The sequence below is a fragment of the Nicotiana tabacum genome, chromosome 19 (genome assembly GCF_000715075.1).
Source record: "Nicotiana tabacum cultivar K326 chromosome 19, ASM71507v2, whole genome shotgun sequence".
Classification (NCBI taxonomy): domain Eukaryota; kingdom Viridiplantae; phylum Streptophyta; class Magnoliopsida; order Solanales; family Solanaceae; genus Nicotiana; species Nicotiana tabacum.
The window spans coordinates 19,792,270-19,814,609 of record NC_134098.1 but is presented as its reverse complement, the minus strand read 5'-3'; the positions used below and the strand labels follow the sequence as shown (position 1 = coordinate 19,814,609).

The 22,340-nt window shown below is 37.2% G+C and overlaps 1 protein-coding gene and 1 pseudogene across 9 annotated transcripts; one reads left to right on the top strand and one right to left on the bottom strand.

Annotated features, from left to right (window-relative positions):
• Positions 1 to 9,406: 9,406 nt before the first annotated feature.
• On the bottom strand, positions 9,407 to 21,949 carry LOC107793907 (putative disease resistance RPP13-like protein 1). 9 transcript variants are annotated; one of them, XM_016616351.2, is made up of 10 exons: positions 21,535 to 21,949; positions 21,305 to 21,395; positions 16,550 to 20,610; positions 16,282 to 16,460; positions 16,086 to 16,196; positions 15,631 to 15,707; positions 14,657 to 14,865; positions 14,101 to 14,219; positions 13,761 to 13,953; positions 9,407 to 9,941 (listed from the first exon to the last, which is right to left on the bottom strand). In XM_016616351.2, the coding sequence occupies exon 3, from the start codon at positions 20,599 to 20,601 to the stop codon at positions 16,579 to 16,581; it is 4,023 nt and encodes a 1,340-aa protein (XP_016471837.1). In that variant the 5' UTR covers positions 20,602 to 20,610; positions 21,305 to 21,395; positions 21,535 to 21,949; the 3' UTR covers positions 9,407 to 9,941; positions 13,761 to 13,953; positions 14,101 to 14,219; positions 14,657 to 14,865; positions 15,631 to 15,707; positions 16,086 to 16,196; positions 16,282 to 16,460; positions 16,550 to 16,578. The 9 variants fall into 9 exon arrangements, with proteins under 9 accessions (XP_016471837.1, XP_075095835.1, XP_075095832.1 ...); XM_075239734.1 differs by having other exon boundaries at positions 16,086 to 16,191; XM_075239731.1 differs by having other exon boundaries at positions 16,082 to 16,196; positions 16,282 to 16,463; positions 21,535 to 21,948.
• On the top strand, positions 9,669 to 13,621 carry LOC107793905 (F-box protein At3g07870-like; annotated as a pseudogene).
• Positions 21,950 to 22,340: the final 391 nt, after the last annotated feature.

Genomic DNA, 22,340 nt, shown 5'->3' with positions numbered 1-22,340 from the left:
TCATGTCTCCATTTAAAGCACATTGTTAGTTAGAACATCCTTCTCTGCCTATTTTGAAGAAGCTTTATCCTCAGTTCCATAGTATTTCTTCATTGGAGTGTGATTCATGTCAGTTTACAAAACATCTTCGTAGCTCGTTAGATCCTAGAGTTAATAAATGAGCGGAGTCTGCTTTTGAGTTAGTCCATTCTGATGTATGGGACCATGTCCAGTTGTGGCCGAATTTGGGTTTAAGTATTTTGTTACTTTTGTGGATGATTTTTCTTAGATAACTTGGATTTATTTTATGAAAAAATGATCTGAAGTGTTTTCTCACTTTTTTTCCTTTTTGTGCTGAAATTAAGACTCAATTTCATACTATTGTATGCACACTAAGGAGTGATAATGCTAAAGAGTATATTTCAAAATCATTTCAGTCTTACATGATACAACAAGGGAATTATTCTCCAGTCATCTTTTATTGACACACCTTCTCAAAATGGAATTGTTGAACGGAAGAATAGGCATCTACTTAAGACAGCTCAAGCACTTTTATGCTAGACGAAGGTCCCTAAACAGTTTTGGCAGGTGCAGTCTCTACAACTTGTTTCTTGATTAATCGTATACCATCTACCGTGCTAAGTTGTGGTATACCTTACAGTGTTCTCTTCCCGAACAAGCCATTATTTATTGTAGAACCGAAGGTGTTTGGAAGCACGCGTTATATTTGAGATGTTCGTTCATCAGTTACCAAATTGGATCCCAAGGCCTTAAAGTATGTTTTCTTGTGATATTCTCGACTTCTGAAGGGATATCGTTGTTACTCTACTGATCATGGCAAATATCTAGTGTCAATTGACGTGGCATTCTTGGAGACTACACCATTTTTCTATGCACCTCTTATTTCTACAAGTCAAGGGGAGAAAGATAATTGGTTAGTCTATCATGTCACCAATGCTTTGACCGAACAATCGGATGATGTTTCTACCACATCTCCTAGTTCTTCTATTGAGCATCACACGGCCATTGTGCCTTCTGAAACTGCTCAATCTGCACTAACAAGGCCGCCAATTATTCAAGTGTATTCTAGGAGATGAAAGACCAATAATACATGTCCTACATAAGTTGCTCCTCTGCCTGCTCCTTCAGAATATCTTGACCTTCCTATTGCCCTTCGCAAAGGTACACGTCGATGCAAATCGGCATATTTTATTGCTAATTTTGTTTCTTATGACCACTTATCTCTTGCATCTAGTTCTTTGATTGCCTCTTTAGACTCCTCTCCGTCCCTAAAACAATCAAAGAGGCCTTAATTCACCAAGTTTGAAAGAGTTGACCAAGTTTAACTTCTTAGTATTTGACCTCGGATTAGAATTTTAATGGTTCCGTTAGCTCCATTAGGTGATTTTGGTCTTAGGAGCGCGTCCAGATTGTGATTTGGAGGTCCGTGGTTGAATTTGGCTCGAAATGGCGAAAGTTAAAATTTTGGAAAGTTTGACCGGAAGTGGACTTTTTGATATCGGGATCGGATTCTGATTCCGGAAGTTGGAGTAGGTTCATAATGTCGAATGTGACTTGTGTGCAAAATTTGAGGTCAATCGGATGTAATTTGATAGGTTTTGACATCGGTTGTGGAAGTTTGCAGTTTAAAAGTTTATTGATTTCGAGTTGAGGTGTGATTCGTTGTTTTGATGTTGTTATGTGTGTTTCGAGGCCTCGCGTAGGTCCGTATTGTGTTATGGAACTTGTTGGCATATTAGGACGGGGTTTCGAGGGGCTCGGGTGAGTTTCGGATGAGGTTTGGATCATTTCATTGCGTTTTTGGATTTTTGCTAAGCTGCTGGTTCTGGTGTGATCGCACCTGCGGCTGGTTTGCGCATGTGCGATGGTCGCAGAAGGGATAGAGGATTCGCAGAAACGTGAAGGGGAGCTGGGCATGAGGTTCGTAGGTACGGGGGCTTGGACGTACCTGCGCAACCACAGATGCGGTTCAAGTGCGCATACGCACGATCGCAGAAGCGACTTAAAGTCCACAAGTGCGAGGGATTGCTGGGTCAGGCTGTTTTCGCAGAAGCGAAGTTTTACCGCAAAAGTGGTGGTCGCAGATGCGACAAATTGTCCACAAATGCGGAATCGCTGGGCAGAAGCTATATTATCGAAGGTTTTGGTTCTTTCTTCATTTTAGGAGCTATGAAGCTCGGATTGAGGCGATTCTTGAAGCAATTTTCACCATATGAATTGAGGTAAGTTTGATCTATTCGGTTTTGGTTATATTTCATTAATCTATCTTCGTTTTTGGTAATTGGATTGTGAATTTTAAAGAGAAAATTGGGGGTTTTGACCTAAAGTTTCATAATGTGAATTTTTGAATTTTGAACATCGAATTGGAGTCGGATTTGAGTGAAACTAGTATGGTTGGACTCATAATTGAATGTGTTGTTGGATTTTGTAAATTTTGTCGGGTTTCGAGGTGCGGGCTTAGGTTGGAATTTTTGACGATTTTGGGCTTTTGATTCAAGATTTGATCCTTTTCGATCGGGATTGGTTCCTTTAGCATTGTTTGATGTATTTGAGTCGTTTTTGGTTAGTTTCGAGCTGTTCGGAGGTCAGAACGCGCGTGATGGCATCTTTGGAGCATCGCTTGTCTTGCTCGACATTGGTATTAGTTTGTTTGAGGTAAGTAACTCTTCTAAACTTAGTGCTGAGGGTATGAAACCCTGTAATACGTGTTATGTGATCGGTATTGAGGTAACGCACATGCTAGCGTGCACCATGTGAATTGGGACTCTATTACTTCTATGGCACTGTATAGTGGTCCTACTTTGTTGATGTCCGTGTTTTCACATTGTGATAAAGTAATTGAGCTGTCAATCATGTTAGATATCATGTTTAGGCTTTATGACGATACTGCTAGGACCCATAGTGGTCGTTTCTTGCTATCATTTTACTGATTTCATTGATATTTCGTACTCAGTCATATTCATGCATTCATATCATATCTCAGTCTCAGTTGTTATTTATTGATACATCATATCATTGTTGTCGGGCTAGTTTCATGATATTGTGAGCCTGTGAGTGAGACTGGAGAGATTGATGACTGAGTGAGGCCGGGGGCCTGTTTGTGAGGATATTGATACTATAGCACGTGAATTATGCATGCAGCACGTGAGTTGTCCGTGCAAATCCAGATATTGATACTATAGCACATGAGTTGTCCGTGCAGCACGTGAGTTGTCCGTGCTGATCCAGATATTGATACTATAGCACGTGAGTTGTCCGTACAACACGTGAGTTATCCGGAGTCTGCACACCCCCGGTGAGCGCAGTCGACTATATATATGTGGATCGGATTGTACGCCGCAACGGGCCTTATGGTCATATGTGGATCGGGCTGCACATCACAGCAGGTATTGTATAGTGCTGAGTGATTGAGTGTTCTGAGCATTGAGCATAGTGAGAGGGAATCCGAGATAGTGAGATTGAGTACTCTGAGAGTGTGAGTAGATGAGCTCATCATTGAGATGCATTGCATTTGACATGCATACTTGAGATACATGCATAGAGATGCATTTCCTTCTGCTACCCGATTTTGGTGACATTTATGATTTTACATGTATCTTGACATGTTGGCATAGAGATGTAGTTTCCTCATACTATCTGAAAATAAAACATCTTACTTATTATTGAAAGGAATTTTGGGAAAAATCACAGTTTTCAAACTTACTCGTATTTTGGTATTTTCGGTAAAAGATTTGGGTTTTCACTCAGATAAGAAATGCCTATTTTTCTGGAACTGTGAACGAACTGTGCATTTTATTTTTGAAATACCTCTTTTATTACTTGTATTATGTTGTTATGAACTGTTGTGGAATATTGGTGTTGGACCCGACCTTCGTGTTAGCTCATCACTACTTTCAAGCTAAGGTTAGGTTTGTTACTTACTGAGTACATGGGGTCGGTTGTACTCATACTACACTTCTGCACCTTGCGTGCAGATATTGACTGCTGACGTTGCTGGGATCGACGGGAGCCGGAATTGAAGATGTACCTGCGTTCCGGTTGTAGCTGCCTCTTGTTCATGGTAGCCTTAGATCTATGAAACTCTTTTTATGTACTTTTCAAACAGATGATGTATTTACTTCATTTCTGTAAACTCTATTCTTAGAAATTCATGATTTGTACTACCAGTTCTTGAGAAATGTATAAGATTCAGATAATTTCTTTACTTAATTGTCTTATTAAATATCATTGGAATTGGATAGTTATTAATTGGCTTACCTAGCGGGTTGGATTAGGTTCCATCACAACTAGTTGGATTTTGGGTCGTGACAATATTGCTTTTGCTATAAGTGTTGTTAGCCAGTTTATGTCCGCTCCTACGATCAAACATTGGGCAGCACTGGAACAGATTCTATGTTACTTAAAAGGAGCCCCTGGACTTGACATATTATACAGCAATCACGGTCATTCTCGCATTGATTGTTTTGCATATGCAGATTGGGCTGGATCCATGATTGATAGAAGGTATACTACCGGCTATTGTGTCTTTGTGGGTGAAAACCTAGAATCATGAAGAAGTAAGAAATAAAATACTGTATGTCAATCCAGTGAAGAATCTGAGTATAGGGCTATGGCAAAAACTGCGTGTGAGATTATGTGGATACATTACCTTCTCACTGGAAATGGGATAAATCATACTACACCAGCAAAACTTCTGTGTGATAATCAAGCCGACCTTCATATCGCCTCAAATCCGATGTATCATGAAAGAGCAAAACATATTAAAGTTGACTGTCACTTTATTAATGAGAAGATTCAAGAAAACTTGATTTTCACCAGTTACGTGAGGACAAGAGAACAATTGGTTGACTTGTTCACAAAGGCGTTAAATGGAACTCGAGTTAGTTATCTTTACAACAAGGTGGGCATGATCAATATGTATGCTCCAGCTTGAGAGGGAGTGTTGAAGAATGAATGTAGTCATAAAGAATGAATGTAGACAGATTGCTTGTACCATACATAGAGAATGAATGTAGACAGATTGCTTGTACTATACATAGGTAGAATAAATATTGGAATTTTATAGCAGATTTATAGAATTTTTCTTTTAATTCTTTCCATAGTTAGGATCCTATGTACATGTATATATATGTATCACTCCATGGAATAATACACCAATTTGATTCTTCCTTAATTACACATATAAAGTTAGAAAGAATAGATGATGATAATCAAATTGTGAACAACCAAGAATATTGTTTTACCATGAACTGAGACATGAATGCTGATTTAATTGAAATTGCATAATATACATGAAGCAGATTAAAGATCTATTGGCCGTTAAGACAGACTTTGCTTAATTCAAGTGATCTCGTTTCTAACAAAATAGTCGCAAATATATGTAATATTCAAATAAAAAAAGAAAAAGAAAATATAACATATAACATGGTATATTTCAACAATTTGAATAACCAAATACATATTGTTGAATAAAAGAAAGTGAAGGCACAGCAAATCATATCATATCATATCATATTATACTAAAAGTGGGAAGCTTATTCCTTCAAAGTTGGATTACGATTTTGCCCCTGTTGTAAATTCATTTTAAGTAAAATGTAATAAAATATTAAACATCTAATATAATAAATGTGAAATGGTAATATTATAATTACATGAAGGTTAATCATAGGGTTGTCAATGGTTCGGTTACGCCGGTTATTTTATAAAATTTGTACCATACCAATTTTTCGGTTATTCTATTATGTATAACCAAAATTAGACTTTTCGAAACCGTCCCAATCATGTCGATTACACTTCGGTATTTGTACGGTTCGGTTAATTTTTCGATATTTTTTTAAATGTCATGTAAAATTCACCAGTAGAAGTAGAATGCAATAACATATGTTCTTTTATAGGACTTAGCAAAACTTTCTAGACATTTTTACTATTTAAAGGGTGATGAATTAAAAAAAACATAAAATATGGCTAGAGTATAGATCCATCAACTATTCGACAACGACGTAAAAGAAACCAAGTAAAAGCAAAGAAAATATAAATCACACGAGTGGAAAGATATTAACCAAGCTAAGGCTCAAGAATAAAGTCTATATTAAATAAAAAGATAAATCTAAATTATATGAAAGGAAACATATTCAATACATTATAGTTTGCTACTCATAATCGCTAGAATACTTTATGTTTTGCTAATAAAGATACTTGAAATAACTTAATTTAAGTATAAGTAGCATAATATGTTTTAGGAATTAGTATTTTGAGTTTAATTACTTGTTGGCTTGTAACACTTTTCATAATTCCAAGGCCCAATGAAAATTTAAGTGCTTTATTAGTTTTAAACTTACTATATAAATATTCCATATGTAAAATTTATTCTGTACGGTTCGATATTTTTTCGGTTTATTTTTATAAAATAAAAAACTTACCCTAATTATCGGTACGGTTATAGATTTATATAAAAACGTACGGTTTCTTTAAAAGAAACCTAAAAATCGATACGGTCGGTTTAGTCGGTTTTCAAATATCCATTGCCTAGCTAATCACGTTCATGAGCATTTAAGTTATTTACTGTATTGAATGTAATCCTAATTAAAAAAAATAGGTGAATAAGAAACTCATAAGTCCTATTTTAACGCTCCACATTCACTTCATTCTCCCTAAACATGTGCAACTAATTCCTAATTAAATATGTAATTTAGCCCAATTCACCTCCTAGGTTTAACGTAAATTGAAACCTTTCTTTATGGATTTGACGACTAGACTCTTTCATTCAGTTAATTTAGAAGGAACATATTTTGTCAATTAATTAGTTTGAAAGCTAAAAGACTTTATCACTTAATTCATATTATTATACTAAATACTAAAATGCTAAAAGTAGGTAGGAAACTGCGTTATTAAATCAGTTAAAAAGTACAATTAGGTTTGAGTCCATTCTTATTCTCCTTTAGTTACACCCATAAACGTACTCCTTCAGTTGCTCCCAAGAAATAAATTTCATGGATTTTTGCTCTTCTTCCCCTTTTAAAGCCACGTTCTCCTTCAATATCTCTATCAAATTAATATTTTGGTTTTTTGTTTTCCCCCACGTTCTTCTTCAAGAGCCCCCTAAAATTGGTGCTTTGGTTTTTTTTCCAAGATATTGATTGCTGCTTCATTCAGTTTCTTTTACCTAATAAAGTCGTTGAAATCATTCTTTTTACTTATTATTTGTAGTTATTTCACTCTTTATATTTTGTTTCTTTCATCTTACATGGTAATTCCTTTTACATGCATGTTCATATTCCTCACAGCACTCGATATAAGTGCACAATAATATGTCTTTATCCCAATCATCCTTGTATTCTTTCTGGCAGAATTTTTTTACAGATTTTTTGGTTGCCGCATTACAAAATTGGTAATAATTCTACATTCTTATCATTGCTTTGAACTTTATTAAGATATTCATATATATGCCAGCTGATGTTGCTTGATTTCCCAATTAAACCACAATAATTAGTAGCTTCTTTGAAATATATTACTCCCTCCGTTTCAATTTATGTGAACCTATTTTTTTTAGTCCGTGCCAAAAAGAATGACCTCTTTCCTTTTATGGAAACAATTTACCTTTATGCAATGATTTATAGCCACACAAAATATATGTGACTCATTTTACACCACAAGTTCAAAAGTCTTCTCTCTTTTCTTAAATTCCGTGCCCAGTCAAATGAGTTCACATAAATTGAAACGGAGGGAGTATATTTTAGAACATTACTCTTGTCTTGCAACTATATATTGTATTTGGTGCTTCAACTTCTAAAGGATATATATTAGATAGGAAAAAAAAAGTTTCTACATTACAACTATATATTCTCTTAGCTACCATAGGATAACTTACAATGTCAAATGAAGAAGAGCTAGGAAAGTTGTGCATACCTATTAGCAGGATGAAGAAATATGCTATAAAATGGGTAATTAAAGTTTTAGTCATTCGACGAGGTTTAATAAAGGAATACAAAAATGAGAACGGCGAAGGTGTACGTTGGCAGCTAATATTCGTTGATGAAGAGGTAACCTTATTTTAATAGTTTCTTATATTCATTGCTCAATACACTGCCTCCTTTCATCCTTTGGTGACACTATTGCTTGTTCATCTTGACACAGGGAACAAAAATACAAACTACTCTTTTCAATAACGATGTTCAAGTATGAAAGAGTTTTTTCGACCAAAATAAAAGCTACTACATTATAAACGGAAAAATATGCGGCACAAAACCAAACTTCTTATCTGTGTACAAGGACCTCGAAGTAGCGTTTTATAGCAACATAGAAGTAATACAGTGCAACATTGAATTTATGTCTCAACAATTCTCCAATGATTTTATTTCTTTGGACGAGTCAGAACAGATCACTAATGAGACTTTATTTGGTAAATACCTAAAGTATTTTGCAACTGCAATTATTCGATATTTAATATTTCATATTTTTTTTAGATGTGATTTGCATTGTAATAAAAGTGAAAGCACTAAATGGAGAAGGACGAAGCAGAAGGCGAGAAGTAATAATAGTTACGAACGAAAGGCAAAGTTACCACCAGTTACTCGCCACTCATGATTTAGACTTTACTATCTGTAATATAAATAGAATGTAATTTTTATGATACTCAATTTTAAATATATAGGTATGATAAAAAAACTTTTTGACTTTGTGGGGAGACTTAGCAACGTGCTAATCTACTTATCTACCATCTTGACAGGAAAATCTATTTATCTGTTAGACCAGTTCATTTTATGCTGACATGTTATCTAAGGGCTTGTATTTATGAGATAATGTATATGAAGTTATGCATAAATCATCATTGACATAGTTCATGACTTCATGGTGGACTACTCTATGCCAACAGAAAGCTTTATTACTTCCAACTGGTACATGCTTAGAGGTTATAATATTAAAAACTTTCTTGGTATCAGCTTTATTTATAAGATAATAAGATGGTGTAAGTGATTTATGGATGCTTATTCTACGGATTAACGAATGAATAACTTAAACATTGAAGATAGCATATTAATATAACATATTCTGACAAAAAATATAATATTTCTCATTGAAATTGCTAAATAATTTCTTATCCAGATTGTTTGGTACAAAAATTAATGAATATTTGTTAAAAGCAGCATAAAAATGGTTCTACTTAATTTAGTTGATTTAGCTTATTTTTAATTTTAAAACTTTTAATTAATCATTACTTACGTGTTTTAATATTATCTATATTGTTTTAAAAAGTTTGTACATATTAATATGGGACACGTGCAATGCACGTGTCCAAAGACTAATCCTTAAAATAATGGGAAGACATTTTAACAGTATATACAAGCCAATAGCGTTAAAATAGTGCATTATTAGTGTTCATTGGAAGGTTTTCCAAATCTCAAATTGATTTTAGGAAGGTCTAAAAATAAACTGTATTTCTCTATCATTTTAGAAAGAGAAGAAAAGTGTAAGGGTACTGAAGTTATCACCACAACATCATACCACTTTCAATGGAAGAAGGATTACACACTTCACCTTCTATTGCCTCCATTTTAGGTGAAAAAAAAGCCATGTCTTGTATTTGGCTAGTTTTATTTGAATTGAATCAATAAAAAATTTCAAACTAATGCAACAAATCTAAAAGTATAGCCATAACAAGTGGATCCTCAATGGAAAATACTGATTCTTTTATAGATGTTAGCCTCGCCGGTCCGTGTAATGGCATTGTCTGCATTTCTAGTTACAGAAAAACTATTTTGTATAACCCAACATTGAGAGAATCATGGGAACTCCCTCCTAGCCTTCTCAACAATAACAACCACTCAGTATAATCCCACAAGTGGGGTCTGGAGAGGGTAAGATGTACACAGTCTTACCCCTACCCTGGAAGGGCAGAGAGACTGTTTCCGATAGACCCTCGGCTAAAGAATGTGAAAGAAGTCCTGATAGCCAGTAATAGCAAGACAAATAATTAGAAAACTAAATCGAAGATAGCAATAGAGAATATGAAAGGGGTACTGATAAAGTAATAGCAAGATAATATATTTAGAAAACTAAATCCAAGGCAGCAAACGAGAATATGAATGAATTACTGCTAGCAAGCTACGGAATTACCGATAGCAAGTAATAACGAAACGAGACATGCGAATATAGCAAACTAAGGAAAAAGGGTATTGTACTAGCACTACTACTATCGAACTAGAGAAGACGCATGGAAACGCACGACTACCTACTAACCTTTTATCCTAATTTTCAACCTTCACACCCTTCTATCTAGGGTCGTGTCCTCAGTTAGCTCAAGTTGCGCCATGTCCCGCCTGAGCACCTCTCCCCAAGACTTCTTTGGCCTACCTCTACCCCTCCTCTCACCTCCCAAGGTCAACCTCTCACATCTCCTGACTGGGGCCTCTGTGCTTCTCCTCTTAACATGCTCAAACCATCTCAACCTTGCCTCACGCATCTTTGCCTCCACAGGGGCCACTCCCACCTTGTCGCGAATAACTTCATTCCTAATTCTATCCAACCTAGTATGCCCACACATCCATCTCAACATCATCATTTACGCTACTTTCATCTGTTGGACATGAGTTTTTTACTGGCCAACACCCTGCCACATACAACATAGTCAGCCTAACCACAACCTTGTAGAACTTACCCCTAAGTCTCAACGGCACATTCTTATCACACAAGACACCGGAAGCGAGCCTCCACTTCATCCACCCTGCTCCGATACGATGTGTGACATCCTCATCTATCTCCCCATACTTCTGAATTATAGATCCCAGATACTTGAAACTCTCTCTCCTCGGAATGACTTGTGTATCGAGTCTCACATTCCCATCTGCCTCTTGGGTAACACCGCTGAACTTGCACTCCAAGTATTCTGTCTTAGTCCTGCTCAACTTGAAACCCTTAGACTGCAGAGTATGTCTCCAGACCTCCAGTCTCTCGTTAACGCCACCTCGCGTCTCATCAATCAGGACTGTCATCCGCAAATAAGAAGCACCAAGGCACCTCCCTTGAATGTGACACGTCACAGAATCCATCGCCAGAGAAAACAAAAACGGGCTAAGTGTTGATCGCTGATGCAACCCCATCTCAACCGGAAAGTAGTCAGAGTCTCCTCCTGCTATCCTAACTCGTGTCTTAGCTCCATCATACATGTCCTGAATCACTCTAATATACGCTACAGGCACTCATCTAGCCTCCAAACATCTCCATAGAACCTCTCTCGGGACTTTGTCATAAGCTTTCTCCAAGTCAATGAACACCATATGCAAATCCTTTTTCACTGCCCTATACTGCTCCACCAGTCTCCTCACAAAATGAATGGCCTCAGTAGTCGACCGTCCCGGCATGAAACCAAACTAGTTCTCGGAAATGGACATACACCTCCCCAACCTCCCTTTAATCATCCTCTCCCACACTTTCATCGTATGGCTTAACAACTTGATACCCCTATAGTTGTTGCGGTTTTGGACATCCCCGTTGTTCTTGTACAACGGGATCATCGTACTCCGCCTCCACTCTTCGGGTATCTTCTTCGTCCTAAAAATGACGTTAAATAACCTTGCAAGCTATTCCAAGCCCTCCTTACCCACGCTCTTCCAGAATTCCACCGGGATCTCGTCTGACCCAGTCGCTCTACCCCTACTCATCCTGCGCATAGCCCCTACAACCTCCCCCACTCGTATGTGTCTACAGTACCCAAAATCTCGCTGCCGCTCCGAGTACTCCAATTCCCCCGGCACAATGCCCCTATCTCCCTCTTCATTCAAGAGTCTATGGAAGTAAGATTGTCATCTCTGCCTAATCTGTGCCCCCTCCAATAAAACTCTTCCCTCCTCGTCTTTTATGCATCTCACTTGGTCCAAATCCCGGGCCTCCCGCTCCCTCACCTTCGTTAGCCTGTACAACTTCTTGTCCCCGCCTTTATCCCCAATATCTTCGTATAAACGACTAAACGCCACGGTCTTAGCCGCAGTAACCGCCAACTTCGCCTCCTTCCTAGCCTTCTTATACCCCTCTCTGTTAGCACTCTTCTGCCCTTCGTCTATACTCTCTACTAGCTTCAAATATGTCGCTTTCTTGGCTTCCACTCTCCCTTGAACCTCTTCGTTCCACCACCAGTCCCTTTTATGGCCACCAGAAAAACCCTTTGAGACCCCTAACACCTCTCTCGTCGCCTCTCTAATACAATTTGCTGTCATATACCACATACAACTCGCGTCCCCGCTACTCGTCTAGGCCCCCATAGCCAGCAACTTCTCCCCCAACTCCTAGGCCCTGTCCTTAGTCAATGCACCCCACCTGAACCTAGGTATACCAGACATAGCCCTCTTCTTCCTCGTCCACCTGATCTCCAAGTCCATAATTAAAAGCATACGCTGGGTCATAAGATTCTCGCTCGGGATGACCTTGCAATCCGTGCATAAACCTCTATCACATTTCCTGAGAAGTAGATAATCAATCTGGGTCTTGGCCATCGTACTCCGAAAAGTTATCAGGTGCTCCGCCTTCTTCGGGTAACACGAGTTAGCAACAAGTGCTATGCCCTCCTAGCCTTCTCCATTCACACTTACCTCCACGTGACAAGTGTCATCCTGTAATTGGTTTCAGGTTCGACCCCAGAATTAATGATTATAAGATTGTTAGAATCCTCAATCCGAATGGTCAATATGTTAGTAGTGTTGAGATCTATAATCTAAGTACAAATTCTTGGAGAGAAGCTGAGGATATTCCATTTATAGTAAATACCACACGTTGTTTCATACATTGTTCAACGAAGCTTTTCATTGGCGTGTAACTAATATGTCATCATTGGAGGATTATTATATCGCTTCGTTCAACTTCAGCACTGAGTTGTTCGGCCGCATTTTGTTCCTCCCTGTGTTACGTGAACTAGACAAAAGTCTTGTCATCTTAAAAGAATCTCTAGCTTTGATTTGTTATGAGACCTAATTTTATCCATACGAAGGCGAGATAAAGTACTAACAACAACAACAACAACCTAGTAAAATCCCAAAAGTAAGGGGTCTGGGGAAGGTAGTTTGTACGCAGACCTTACCCCTACCCCCGTGGAGTAGAGAGACAGTTTCCGATAGGCCTTCGGCTTAAGAAAACGAAAAAGACAAAAGAGACAATATATCAGTATCATCAACAGAAACCATAGAAATAATAAAATATTATAAGAAACCAAAAAATAGTTGAAACGCAATACAATAACCAGTAAAGAAAAACGGGAGTAAAGAAAAACGGGAGAATAGTGAGAACACAACATAGCAAGATAAAGTACTAATATATAGATATAAGGTTGATGAAAGAGTATGGTGTTAGAGAGTAGTGGATTAAAGAATTTACAATTGGACCATTGATCTTAGAGACGCCTTTATCAGTTTGGAAGAATGACATAGAATTAATGATAGAAAGCAAGGATGGAAAACTTGCGTCTTGTAACCTTCTTATTACGAAAGAAATTAAGGAGCTTGGCATGTCTGGTATTAAACTCACATTGCACGTTGCTCTTTGCAAAGAGAGCTTAATTTCGATCAAGAGAGAGAGAGAGAGAGAAGTGGTCATAGGTGAAACTCAAATACTTGATGTTGTAAAGTTGGCTTGTTGACCCATATGTATTTGGTAATCTACTGCAAAATAATGATAATTCTCTTCTGAATGCTTCTTATTTGTGATTATCTTGAGAAGTTGAGATAGTATGTAATTTATGAATTCTAAAACAGTGGACAATAATCAGTGCAACTTACATGACATTCATGTTGAGACAGATGAACGTGGTAAATGTTCTTTTGTGTCTCCCTCCCTCTCTTTCTTCACAAAAAGAAAAAAGAAAGAGAGAGCTCCACCTTTCTCGTCAAAAACTTGTTCGTTTTACCTCTTTTCTGCCTTTGTTGGCCTCTCGAAGAGCTGGAACTCAACTTACATATTTTTACCCAAATCCTGACAAAAAGAAAAAAATCATCAAGTTGAGACAAGATAATCATACTTAATAACACTATATGGTGCTGAAGCTTCCTGAGGTTAATTAGTTGGGGGGAAACTTCAATATTTTTAATAGGTAGAAAGCAAATAATCTGTCACATGTACCTTTGACTTGTATTAGAGCTCTGCATTTAAGGAGGAGAAATAACTTTTACACAACTCAGCAAACAGATCAAAGCTCAACAATGAACTTGTGAACAACCTCCTCCTCCTTGCTCAACTCACTGGAAAAGGAAAAGAACAAGATTATATGAATTGCTATAGCGATGAAACTTCAAGCAATACATGCACTACAAAATCTTCAAGCAAGATTGGTTCATATTCGAAAGACTATGCACATTCAGGCTGACATAGCTACGTATCTTCATGGTAAAATATTTCTAGTTTGTTAATATTACAATTTGCTATCAACGTTCTAGAGCAAACTATTAATTCCTACCAATACTCTTTTTCAGAATGTATAAATATCTCTGTAGTTGAAATGTATCATCTTTGTTGTATTTAACATTAAATTTCATCTCGAAGTTAAGATGCTTCCTCTGCTTCACAGTGCAATAGACGCTACACACTGCTCAACAAGATTTAACAAGTAAAAATAATTTCAAGAAAACAAAGAGAAGTAGCAAAAATAGAAAAGCAACTGAAGGAGAGAATAACTTACCTCTATCACAGTACCATTTGATTTAACCATTATATGCATTCCTCGTTGATTCTTATGGTGGAAATTTGAGCTCTTTGTGACCAGCATTCCCTCTTCTTAGCCAGGATTCCCCCTTCTTAAATTCTAGACGTGGTTATAGGCAACGAACTGGAAGGGACTTGAGATTTGGACAATTATCGATGAGCTGGAGGGAGGAGGGAAGCTATAAACTGAAATCATTTTCAAAATAGAGCAAAGAGATTAGTCAATCATACCATGTACTCTTATCAAATCCCTGACAAAGTAGAAAAAATATAATATTATCCTTAATTTGCTAAAACTCCATTCTAGAGATGATAATTCTAATAACATAGGTACAAAACTAAGAATCCTATATAAGATGATCATAACATACATACAAACTAAAAACCGCTGTCCTATAGGAGTAAAACTATCATTTCATGCTCATCAAGTTCCTGATGACAAGTTTATCATCCATCCCAGGTTTAGGCTAGAAGGAAAGGAAGAAATACAAACAAAAGAAATTATCATCACATGAATGCTGAAAGGGCACACACTTTAGCTATCACTTGGCCAAATTTACACTTACATTTATGAAATAAGCAATCTAACTATGAAAATATCTTAAGCCTAATGACTGCCAACTCATAACAACAGAAGTTCATTTTTTTTAAAATTTTTGGATGGTTGTCCGTGATTATACACACACACATACATTGGAATATAGTTTCTATATGGGGCTTTAGCATAGATCTCTACATTTAATGACGAGCAAAACATCACACAGTAGGATGAATCATTCTTCTTAATCAAGAGCAGAGAGCTACATCATTCAGACATACCATCAAATTTGTTTCTTTCTAGTTTTTACTGGAAATGAAACTTCGCACGGTAGGATGAATCATTCTTCTTAATTAAGACAAGATCACGTTGATCATGGTTTGGTGTAACTAGAAAATAGTACAAATACTTACTTATTTGGACAAAATATCATTTCTGAAGTTGTCAAACATTGCATTTGTGATCTGTTATGATATTTTGGAAAGAAAACCTGAAAGTCAAGTGAAATTTTTTAAGCTAAGTAGTTTGTTCGAACAAATAAAAGTTAACAGAGCCAAGCCTCAAACTACTACCAATCTATGCTGAATAATCCACTGTAAAAGAAGACAGAGCAAAACAAGTTATATAAATTGTGTAATATGTAAAGCTTAGTCAACCATTTAATTTGGACAAAATATCAGTTTCAATAGTTAATAGCAGTGGATATTTAATTGATATAGAGAATGACTACGCCTTTTCATTGATGCTTGAAATTCGGCATAGGAAAAACTCCGGTATAGAAAATTACATAATATTTCCTTCTGACTGATGAAAGAGAAGTAATGCTGGCAAAATTCCACACAAAAGAGAGGTATGTTTCCTCACTTACACTCTTCTGACAGACCACTGTTGAGGTGATTGCCTATTCATAAAGAATGTCAGCACAACATTGTTTTCATCAACTGAGCAAAAAGGCTGGCAATTGACGCTTTGCGCTGCTCTACAAGATTAACAAAGAAAAAGAATTACAAACAAGCGAAGAGAAGTAATGAAATATAAAGCTGCTGAAGAAGTGAACAACTTACATCTATCAAAGTTTTTGGCCACTACTCTCCTTTCTCAAATTTTAGACACGGTTTGAGCAATGGGCAGTTGAAAATACAGATGGAAGAGGGCATTCCCTTTACTGGAAGAGATTGAAGATTAGGACAACTCTGACTTGATGATGATTCCATGGCTTCATTGTTGCAATAGACGCTTTGCGCTGCTAAAAAAATTAATGAAGGAAAAGAATTAACAAACAAGCTAAGGGAAGTAAACAAAAATAAAAAGCTACTGAAAAAAAAAACTTACATTTATCAGAGCACCATTTGCTTTAACCATTACAGGTATTCCTCCTCGACCTTTATGGTGGGAATATGAGCAATTTTTGGCCAGTAATCCCCCTTCTCGAATTCTATACGTGGTTTGAGCAATGGGCAGTTGTGAATAGATAGTCTAGAGATGGAAGAGGGCATCCCTTTTACTGGAAAGGATTGGAGATTAGGGCAAGTCCAGATGGACAGCTTAGAGAGGGAAGAGGGCAGTGCTGATTCTGCAAGAGGGCAATCCCATATATTCAGCACAGAAAGGGAGGAGGGAAGCGCTGATTCTGGAAGAGATTGAAGTTGATAGCAGGAGTTGATCTCTAGAAATCGAAGGGAAGTGAGGTGCCTAAGACCTTCGGTTGGTAATGAATGGAGCTCATGATGCCGATATAAATATAACTCAGAAAGAGATGAGGGAAGCCCTTCTTCCAGCAGTGACCGAATTTGAGGTAAATTAACAATAAATAGAGATTCAAGCGAGGTGAGGCGTTTGACAACTTGGCAGCTTAATGTTTTCAGATTGTCTACTTCAAGACTTCGAATAGAGCAAGGCAACTCCCAATTTTCACCAGCAAGAATCTCTTCATCACTACCATCATGGTAGATGGTTAAATCTGTGAGAAAAGGGAGTCTCTGTAAGTCCCACTCCTTCCGGCAATTCACCAGTTTCTTGCAATTGTGGATCTCAAGAACTTCTAAATTGCAGGGCAATCCTCCTTCAGGAAAGGACTCCATTTCTGGACAATTTTGGAGTAGCAGTTCCTTAAGATATGGAAGGAGTTCCTCCATACGTTCTGGAAGCGACTTCAGCTTTTCACAGTTGAAAATATACAACTTACGCAATGGCATCGCCTGAGTCCCGCCTGCCACCAAAAGTATTTCCAGATTTTCACATTCATTAATTCTGAGATGTTCAGTCCCATTGGGAATCAAAAGCCTAGTAAGGCTGTGACAACTTTCTACGCTAAAATAGCGTGCTCTTGGAACCAACTCAGGTGATATATCATCTATAGAATCACATTCATCGAGTTCCAGATTCTCGAGAAACATGTTACTTCCTCTAGAAATCATCTGACTAATTGACGTCTCCAATTTCAATTTCTGACAACGACGCATCCTTATTTTCTTCAATGTACTTGGCAAACTGCTAAAAGGTAAGCAGGTAAGAGAGTCAGAGTGATCAATATATAATTCAACTATCTGCTTCATTCCCTGAAGTTGGGATGCAAACAGTTCAGCATGATCAAAAAGAACTCCATCCTTAGGAGAACCAACAACTTCAAACTTTTTTAAACTTGAAAGTTGAATAGGTGTCTCCAAAATGAGTTCAGGACATTTTGAAATTCTCAATCTTGTTAGAGAACAAAGATTTTCAGGAAACTTCCCAATCAACTTAGGACAATCAAAAATTGAAAGGTCCTGAAGTGTAGGGAAATCTCCATTCCCTAATACATGCCAGTGCTTCCACTCCAGCATCCTTGCAAATTCAAGCTTCTGAAGAGAGTTAAAAGGCTTCTTGGAGGACAAATTACCATAAAAATCTTCAGCCACCTCCACTATTCGATGCATCCCTCGAATTGCAAGAAATTTCAAAGATGGAAGTTGTCCTAGTGCTGGAAGGGAATCACAATTCTTGCAATTGCTAAGAGACAATTCCACCAGTTTAAGAAACGAATGATCAGCGATCCAGTTTGGAAACTTTGTCCCTCCATATCCGGTAATTTGGAGTTCTTTTATGTTCCGATTTGGATGTAGCTCATCAAGTATGTCTCTTTCATCTTGAGAACTGTCAGCAATACTTTTTTCACTCCACTCCAACGATAACTTTTCAACATGATTCTTGTCCCTCATGTTTGCCTTCACAGCTTCCCTTCTATCAATCACATTTTGCAACTCTAGGATTGATAGAGATCCATACAAGTTATGCAGCTTATCCATACCTCCGATTCTTGAACCACTGCAACCACCTAGAAGAAATTTAGCTCCCACTAACACGTGGAGGCTTTTAAACTTGCTTGGAAGTAGCGGTAGCTTCAAGCGAGAAGCGTTGCTAATGTCAAGGTAACGCAAGTTGATCAACTTTTCCATTTGCAATGGTAACTCCTCAAGATAATAACAAGATGACAAGAGAAATGTCTCTAAGTTGTACAATACACAAATCGAATCTGGTAACTTTCTTATCTTTGTCAGGGAAAGGTCCAAAAATTTCAGGAGCTTCAATTCGATTAACAAGACATTCGGCAACTCCTCAATCTCATAGCAAGCCAATGATAATGCCCTTAAGGATGTTAGACTTGGCAATATGTTATGCAACACCCTCTTGCTTAAAGGAAATGAATTATCGAGCTCAAAACTTATTGGAAGCAATGTTCTCAGCTGCTTCAATTTGTGTAGGGGTTTCAATTTCTCAAAGTCACCATATCCCATTGAATATGATAGGTGTCGACTTTTTTCCAATATATGAGATCCTTCGTTATCTTCCAGATTGATACAAAGTTTTGAAGATGCCATTTGGGCCAAATCATTGACAAGGTCATGCATTAAGAATACCTCTACCTTCCTTTTAGAAGACTCTTGGACCCTTTCGAACAACGATCTTGATCGCAACTCGAGAAAGTATTGGTTGCCTAAATCTTCAATTGTTTCATCTTTTTGCAACTGTTGTACGAGACCATTAGCAATCCAGAGTTGAATGATTTGTTCTTTGCAAAATGGATAATCTTTGGGAAATATTGCACAATAGGAAAAACATTGCTTCAAATGCACGGGAAGATCATTGTAGCTCAGCATCAACGCTGGTAATATGCTGTTATCTGGCAGTTCCCATATTTCGCTTCTCAAAACACGTCTCCACTCTTCAACCTCTGATTTGGAGCGCAACAAACCAGCAAGTGTCTTTAGTGCTAAAGGCAATCCTTTGCACTTAATTGCAATTTGTTTTCCTATCTCTTCAAGTTCTGGATTTTCCTTAGGATCCCTATTTTCAAATGCATGTCTTTTGAATAAAGGCCAAGAGACTTCAGTAGACAGAGTTCCCACGTTAATTAGCCCACTACCCATCATCAAGGCAACACTCTCCTTACGTGTCGTCACAATGATCATACTTCCATTTTCTCCTTGTGCAAAAGGATTTCTCAAGTCATACCAATCATTGTAGTTGTCATTCCAAACATCATCTAAAACAATAAGGAACTTTTTCCCCTTTAAGCTTTCCATCAATTTGATCTGAAGCTGATTAAGATTGTTGTCAACCATCAAGTCGGATGAACCAATTTCTTGAAGTAACCCTTTTGTTATTCTAAAAACATCATATGGTTCAGACACACAGATCCAAGATTTCAACTTAAAATGTTGTTTCACCTTCTCATCATTGTAAACAACTTTAGCAAGTGTTGTCTTGCCAACACCCGCCATTCCAATAATAGGAATTACAGTCAACTTTTTTTCTTTTGCATCATCAGACAATAAACGGTCAACCAATATATTTATTTCATTCTGCCTACCAAAGATGTCAGATTCATCAACCACAGAAGTTGAAAGTCTTCTAGTTTCTTGTTTACCCGAGTCAAGATGGTCATTTAGGCCAAGGCAGCCAATTTGCTTTTGCAACTCCTCCAATGTTTCAATGGTATCTACCAACTTCTCCTTTATGTAAAGAAAAAATTTATCACTCAAGCACAAGTTGAGGTCACTTCCCTGTTGGTTGTTTGTTTCTGAAAAAGTTTTATACTGACCTTCCACCTTAACTCTCAGAACTTCATAATTGATTTCTTCCATTAAGTTTTCAGCACTGTCCACAGCATCCCGAAGTTCATTAAGCCACTCACTCACATTTGGATTTGATGCCTGCTTATTCTCTGCATCATTTAGCACAATCTTAAGACCACGCAAAGTCCTCCTCAGCTTCTTTAACAGCAAAACATCATGCTTGCCCCTTCGAAACATCTTCAGAAGCTCACCTTGAGGAGCAAGCCTATCAAAGAGAACTTGCAGAACTGAAGAGAGAAATGCACCACCAAATGTTAAGCCAATATCCATTTCTAAAAGCTGCAACGCAAAAGAGGCAACCACAAACTGATCAAGAACTTGCTTGCCTGTTTCTATCTTAAAATTAATCTTAGTTTTACTTGTTCAATGCTAAGAGTAATATACAAACGAGAATGATCAGAGTACACTAACTTGTTGAATGACCTTATCTTTTTCTCTTTTGCTAGTGGCCTTAATTACCTGTAATTCCTACAACTATGTTTGCTATTAACATAGTGTAGTTCACAGTCATAGGAAGAAGAAAAAACAGAACTGTCCTTTTCTCTTTTCAAAGAGTATGACTTTTCACCCAACAAAAGAACAAAGACTTCATAATGGGGTCTTGGTTCTTGAATATTCATTCCTTTCTGAATTCTGAGCTGAAAATTTGAGGCCATAGATGAAGGGTAGTTGGGAGTGTAGAAAGGGACTGAAATAAATGAGCCTAAAATGATAAATTTCTGTAGGGCATGGTTTGGTGTGCCATTTGCTTCATGCAGAGGCGGAGCTAGGATTCGAAGTGTATGGGTTCTAAATTACAAATACAAAAAAGTCACTGGGTTTTCTTCTACTGTAGCAGTAGCTCTACTGTAGCTCCGCCCCTGACTACATATTAAAGTTTTCTTCTTAATAAGGGCATAAGACCACTCCATGTGAATGCAAGTTAGTCTCACTAAGAAACTAAAAACAAGAAAGTAGGACAACAACCACATACCTTGTCTGTCGTCAGACTCCAAGTTTGAGCTTTTGGAAAGAACCAAAGCACAAATTGATAAAGAGAATGAAGTTCAAAATGTGGGACAACCCTAGAATCAAAGATTAAAAATCAGATTTCGTATAAATTGTAAAATATAAAATATAAGAGGAAAACATGAAGAAAATAAATCAGGAAAGAAGAATTGAAGAAGGAAAAAGGATCTAACTTCTAAGGGAGAAAGAGCTTACACTGCGAGAGTTGGAAGGCCTCCGGCTCCGGCAAATTGTGGTAGCACGCCGACGATCAACAACCTTAGACTTTTTGTTTTGGGAGTTGAGAAGATTAGAAGAAACAGCCTTATGGTTTATTTATTAAAAAGAATAAATGGAGTAGTTTAAGGAAGGCAAAGTGTTGTTGTTTGGACTTTGAAGTTGTTTTGGGGATTACGACGTGTATAATTTCTGCTTTCTTAAAAAGAAAAATTGTAAAAAAACAAGAAAATAGCTCACTGCTCTTACCATTCAACCTAACCCTTTCCTTACTGGATTTGGCATGATATAGTTATATATAAACAATAAACTTTTCAATATAAATACAGAATTTCAGAAAAAGTTTCCATTTCCCACAGCTCGTTATAGTGAATAATTGGGCCTTACTCATTTACCAGTTACCACTATAAACACCAGCTTCTCTGATTGAAGAAAAATTATGACAACGAATCTAGTTTTCCCAGAAATATTTTTTATTTTATTTTAATTATTTACCCTTTTTTTGTAGAAGGAACAAGACAATAGAGCATAGAAGTAGGAAGAAAAGACACTTCAAAATATGGAGTCCAGAACTCATTTGTGATTCTTTTTGACAAAAAAAAATAAAAATGCGTGTAAAAAAAAAGTTATCTAACTATGTATAACGATCTTTTAAAGAGCGCTATACTTTATCGGACGTTTTGGACGTTAAAGTATAACGCTCTTTAAAAGAGGGTTATACATATAACGCCTTTAGAAACAGCGCTATATATGTATAGCGTTGTTATAAAGAGCGTTATACCTGT